Source organism: Gambusia affinis, linkage group LG21 (genome assembly GCF_019740435.1).
Source record: "Gambusia affinis linkage group LG21, SWU_Gaff_1.0, whole genome shotgun sequence".
Taxonomy (NCBI): Eukaryota; Metazoa; Chordata; class Actinopteri; order Cyprinodontiformes; family Poeciliidae; genus Gambusia; species Gambusia affinis.
Window position 1 is genome coordinate 10,767,680 of NC_057888.1, and position 6,084 is coordinate 10,773,763.

The 6,084-nt window shown below is 40.4% G+C and overlaps 1 protein-coding gene across 1 annotated transcript; it reads right to left on the reverse strand.

Annotated features, from left to right (window-relative positions):
* Positions 1-1,296: 1,296 nt before the first annotated feature.
* bhlhe22 (basic helix-loop-helix family, member e22) lies at positions 1,297-3,400 on the reverse strand. Its single transcript, XM_044105473.1, has one exon. The coding sequence runs from the start codon at positions 3,264-3,266 to the stop codon at positions 2,448-2,450; it is 819 nt and encodes a 272-aa protein (XP_043961408.1). The 5' UTR covers positions 3,267-3,400; the 3' UTR covers positions 1,297-2,447.
* Between the last annotated feature and the right edge of the window lie 2,684 nt (positions 3,401-6,084).

A 6,084-nucleotide genomic window follows, 5' to 3' on the forward strand; every position in this document is an offset into this window, starting at 1 on the left:
AATTCAACAAAAAGTTATCGCCGTTAAACAACAAAAGTATCTGCTTTTAAAGATTACATAAAGTTTCATAGCTTCATGGGAAACTATTGGAGCTGTCCAACTTCCATATTTTCTGTTTGTAGAAAAGAGATTGTTATGAGCAAAAACGTTTTGAACATTTAAAAAAACTCCTGCAGACTATGAAGCTGTAAATCAGCCAATATATGTTTAAACTAAAAATACTAATATGGTTTTACAAAAAGTAAACAAACATATTTAAGAACAAGTCATGAAATCTGAAGAAAGGGATTGTAAAATATGTTGGGTTTTTTGAGGATGTTTCCTTATAGGTTGCAAACTGACTTTTGTTCCCACTGCAGATAAGACAATTTTTCAGAATTATATTTCAAACATAGATATCACTTATGTCACTGTGTTGTAAACAACTTTTGTTTTGTTCACAGAAAAACTACTGTGTTCCCCAACAGTCCTTCTGTGTTAAAACAAAGTACATTACATCAACTTTCACAGTTAGTGCTTTCACAGTGAGACTATACTCTCAGAGAGTTCAATAACTACTGTAGAATCACTTTACATCGTGTTTCTGTAGGTTTACATGGCATCCTTAGTAATGGAAGTAAAGGGGTTACAGTAAGATAAGCTTTTTGTATTTACAATAAATCTGTCATAGCTGTACAATACTGATTTCCTGAGTAGGATGATTGATCATTTTGCTGAAAACATAGCTGTGGATCTCCTGGATAATTGTTTCCATTTAGTTATTTTTTTATATATATAAGAAACGATTAACTGTCTGATATTCTTTTAAAAAAAAAAGAAAACTTCATTTAAACTGTTTAATGATTCCTATTAAAATAATTCCCATAATGTTTAGAATCAGCACGTTGGGGAAATATTGTGTCGTTTGGCCTTTAAAATAAAAGGAGGGCCAAAGGGCCAAAGTCGTTGCGACTGCAGCTGCGTTCTCATTAAAGACGCAAAACTGCGACAATGATTGAACAGCGGTGTAATTACATGTCTTAATCACATCGTGAAGGTGTAATCGCCCTTAAACGAGGAGTTTGATTATCTGCAGGCAGGTATTACTGCGACAACTCTCCTCACCTTTTTTTTTTCCATTAACATTCTCTTACGCATTGTAATGCATGTCGATCTAATATTATTAATTTAACTGCAATCGGATCTCCCTTTTTAAGGATTGATCTGTTTTCAACCATCACTTCAGGTTTTCTCTCCAAGGATTCGGCGCAAATCAGCTGTAAAAAAAGGAAGCAGTTTTGATGGAGGGGAGAATTATTGACACCTGATGAGAGCCAAGAAACTTGAGAAATTAGAGATTCTTTACGCACAGAAACACCCTGGATGTGTAACAAACGCGCTAAAATCTGAATTTGTCTGATCGGAATGGTTTGTGCTTGATGGAATATGTCCATGGAGCTCAGTATGGATTGAAACGTTTTGTCTTCTGAAGTGCATTAAGGTGGAATTTGTTGTGAACTGAACTAAATTAAAATAAAACGACTAAACCGTGAAATATGAGACATCAATGCGCACAACATTTAAACATTTAAAAGCACCTTTCTCTGCTTCAAGATGGACTAACTGCCTTGGATAAATAACCAGATATATATACTTTCTGCTGTTGTTCAAAATATTTTAATAAAGCTTTTCCACACTCAAATACATACAAATGGCCCCCTTTGATCTTATAACAACCAAAGTATCTACAAGAATAAACCAAAGCCTTGACCTGACAGCGCGATTCATCAGAACGAAAAATTGTGGAAAAAATGCAGAAAACACATCAACTTAGACGACAATGTGCAATGCAAGCATAAATACCATAAATATCCCAAATTAATAAATTACAAAACACACATAAAACCACCTTGTGGACCTAAATGTATGCTTTTCTACTTTTTCAGATTTTTTTTTTTATTATTCGCTGAGTTGAAAATAAATCTTTCGCAACTAAATAAGTACCTAACCGAGTGGTTCACTTGTCTTCTATTTTTTTATTTGACTCTCCTCGTCCGAAACATTCACTTGGAAAGTTCTTTTGAAATCTGGGCCTTTGATTTAGTAGTCAAAGTAAACGCACGAGAAAGCAGCAGAGTGAGGTCGGTGCTGTTGCGCTCCGGATTAAAAAGAAAAGTCGCGCAGGTTGTCAGGTCACCCAGAAATCTCCACAGAGGGTCCATCACAGAGCAACAGGCCTTTAATTCAGCTTCTGTTCGGCCTTCATTCACACCAGCACTTTAAAGATGATTTATGTACACAATCAAGTGTTGTTCGAACAGGAAAAAAAAAAAAACAGAAAAAAAACCCAGAAGCGAGGTTTAATGCGTTTAGTAAATATTATAAAAATGTTCATTTTTGTCTCTACTCGAGCTTCTGTCAGATTTTTCTCCTTCTTGTGTGCTTCTTTGTAGTCTCTGTGGTCGGTTTTAAGGCTTGTCAGTGCACTGTTTGCAGAGGCTGGACGCGGCGTTGTTGAATAGGGCGCATTTGTCCGGGCAGGAGGGCGCAGTCACCCCGGCGGGGAACGGATATCCGGGCGGTTGCTCGTACGCGCCCAGGCCGGGTGGAGGAGCTGCCAGCGCGGTGGTGGCAGGTATGGACGCCGCTGAGATGGCCTGGCCCTGGTTAAGGTACGCCACCAGCCTCCTCATCTCCTCCAGCGCCTGTGCCTGCATGAGGATGTAGTTCTTTGCGAGCAGCAGGGTGGCGATTTTGGAGAGTTTGCGCACCGACGGGCTGTGCGCGTAGGGGATCACCGCCCGAAGCTCATCCAGCGCGTCGTTCAGATCGTGCATCCGCCGTCTCTCCCTGGCGTTGATGTTGAGCCGCAGCATTTTCTGCTCTTTGGTTTTCTTACCTCCTCCTTCAGCTTTCCCCCCGGCTGCTGTCCGCACGTCGGTCAAGAGGACCATGTCGCACCGCCCGTCGCTGTCGTCGTCGGGGCTCTGCTCTCCGCCGCTGCTCTCCGCCGCCGAGGTCCTGTTGGCGCTCTCCCCGTACTTGACGCACAAAGATCCAGTCGGCAGACCCAGAGTGCCCCCTCTGCTTCCAGCCAGTCCACCGGGCTGGATAGGGTCAGGATCGACTTGGTCAAAGCAGCTAATTGGAGACTGGCGGTCTCTGGGCGGCAGCTCCATGCCGGCAGACGCTCTGAACGGGTCCATCTTTTTGCCGGACACGGCGCTGAGAGTTTTGTGAAAAATGTCCCCTGCCGCGCCGCCGTTCAGGTTCATCCTCCGGTCCATGGCCTGGTGGGTTCCGGGAACTCCTGACGCCTCTCAGTGAGTTTCTTCCTCTGTTTGCGCGTCAGCGGCGAAGTTTGGGGCTTCTCTTGTCAGCTGAGGTGCGGTGATGAAGAAAAGACTTGTGTAAAAAGTCTCTCTCTCTCTCTTTCTCATACACACACTCACACACTCTCTCTCTCTCTTTCTGTGTCTGTGTTGGATTCACCTTCGACGGATCACCACCATCATCCTCGTTACGCACAAGACGCTTCAGTCTTTTTACATCATTATCTCGAGGCGGGTTATTAAAAAAGGATTCGCCTATTGGGGCTGAGACAGCCTCCCTCCTCCTCACTCTCCACCCAATCAGGTTAACGTTTTAATTAACGCCGTTTAAACTGGAACAAACACTACAGCGTCCGCACCAGCACATCCTGCGAGTGTGCATCTATTCAAGACTTCAAAACAGTTTTCAGGCACCATCCTCTTCTAGAAAGGGCCTGAATAAAAATTTAAGTCCATATCATAAAAGTTTAGTTACTTCAACGGATCGAAGCCAAACACAAAACTGTTTTTCTTCGATGATTTATTTGTTCAGGAAAGAAAGAAAATTTAATGGCGCTTTAAACTAGACTTACTGTTTCTTCCTTTCTTTTTTTTTTGCTGTTGAGTTGTTTTCTAAAAACAACTCAGTTTTTCTTCTGAAAATTTTCACTTTTCAGAAGAAGTGTCAATGATACATTTTTCTTTATTCATGATCGTTTTTTAATTGTATTTATTTATTTAAAATCAATTGTCTTGAACATCCACCAGTCTGTTTTTATGACGCTCAGTGGAAATTAATTGTGCTTATTCTGCCATCTTCTGGATAAAACCGTAAATCACATCTGTTAAAGAAGAGCGATGAGCTTTTATTGAGCACACACCTCCTGGTGCTTCCATCAGCGCAAGAAAGCAGCTATAGGAGTAGGGCAAATAAGAGGAAAGAAATATTTATTTATTTAAAATAAATAGATAGCTTGTGCTTTTGAGATGAAAAAAATAAAAAGAGAAACCTTCTTCTTTCTGAGCCACAAATGACAAAATAGCATTTCTTTTATATAAAAAGGTATGTTTGCAGCTGAGTTGTTGCTTAGAGCAGCAAAAAAAAAAAAAAAGACAAACTTGTGGCAATTTGGTAAACTGCTTTTTGCAAAACACAGATATGTTAAAGAAAAAAAGAAGTAGGAGATTGGATTAAGTTCAAATTAACAAAAAAGACTAAACTTGTATTATTCAAAGCAAATTGAATCCATCCATCCATCCATTTTCTAATCACCCTTGTCCCTAATGGGGTCGGGAGGGTTGCTGGTGCCTATCCCCAGCTAACGTTCCGGGCGAGAGGCGGGTTCACCCTGCACAGGTTGCCAGTCTGTCGCAGGGCAACACAGAAAACAGACAGGACACACAACCATTCACACACACACTCACACCTAGGGAGAATTTAGAGAAACCAATTAACCTGATAGTCATGTTTTTGGACTTTGGGAGGAAGCCAGAGAACCCGGAGAGAACCCACGCATGCAGAGGGAGAACATGCAAACTCCATGCAGAAAGACCCCGGGCCGGGAATCGAACCCAGGACCTTCTTGCTGCAAGGCAACAGCTCTACCAACTGCGCCACTGTGCAGCCCAGCTAATTGAATATATATATTTATATTTTACATATATGTTACTGAAAATGTAGTAATGTTTTACATTCAGTGCTGCCTACACATGACTCTGGATGTGTTTGGAAAATTTACATCCACCAAACAATCCTATGTAAAATACAGCTTGAGCTGTTTGACATAGAAGACTGGGTGTTTATTTTAGGTTCTTCCTGGGCAAAGCAGCATCAAGTCAGTATGCTGAAGACAAAAGCACTTTTCATATTTGTGAAACATTTTGGAAACCTTTTGATTTCCTTTCACTGTGTATTTTTATACTACTTTGTTTTGGTCTGAAACATAAAATCCCACTCAAGTACATGGTGCATGCACTGTAGCCCTTTTCTATTCACACTCACCACTTGGAGCACTTTTATTATTCCAGTCACACTTTTTCCTTGTTTAAATTGCAGAAAGAGGGCAGTGTTGCCAAAGGACAACTTGGTATGTGATGGAGAAGCTGGAGTGACTACCTCCACATTGGCATCCCTGAGCCACAACAGCAGCCCAGGTAACCAGGCAAATAAAATGTCTTGGATCTATACTGTTTGCAATTAAATAAAAGTCAATGTGAACAATATATATATATATATATATATTCTATTCTAGATGGTACATTTTTTGTTTTTGTTTAAATTGGAGGTGTACTGCTAACATCTACTCACAGAAAGGTGGCCTTGCATGTCATGTCAAAACCAGGTTTTGTTTTGCACTAAGGCCTGGGAGTTAAACAAATTATTCAGTTTTCTTGAAGAATCTTAAGCATTGTGATGTTAAAAAGGTGACAAATCTATTCCCAAGTGGTTGGAAACTCTAAATCCACTACTACACAAAATAAAGAAAAAAAAAAGTCTCCTATATAAAACTACAATATTCCTGTTTTTGTTTTGCAACACTCTCTTCATATTCACAGTGCCTTTCAAAGCAATTTAAACCCATTTCAAATTCTATCATGTTTTAACCACAACCTTTGTTGGGTTTTATTGAGATTGATTATGATAGAAAAAATCCACAGAGTTCACAATGCTGATGTTAAAGAAAATAATTCTTCTTTTTTGCTGCAGGTTGAGGGCTGTTGGGCTGCTTCTGCTGCAGCCTCAAATGCCATACAGCTGCTACTGAGTTTTCTTCCCATTTGTTTTTTCCATATT

Coding starts and splice junctions, on each gene's coding strand:
- bhlhe22 (XM_044105473.1), bottom strand. CDS start 3,266: ATGGACCGGAGGATGAACCTGAACGGCGGCGCGGCAGGGGACATTTTT.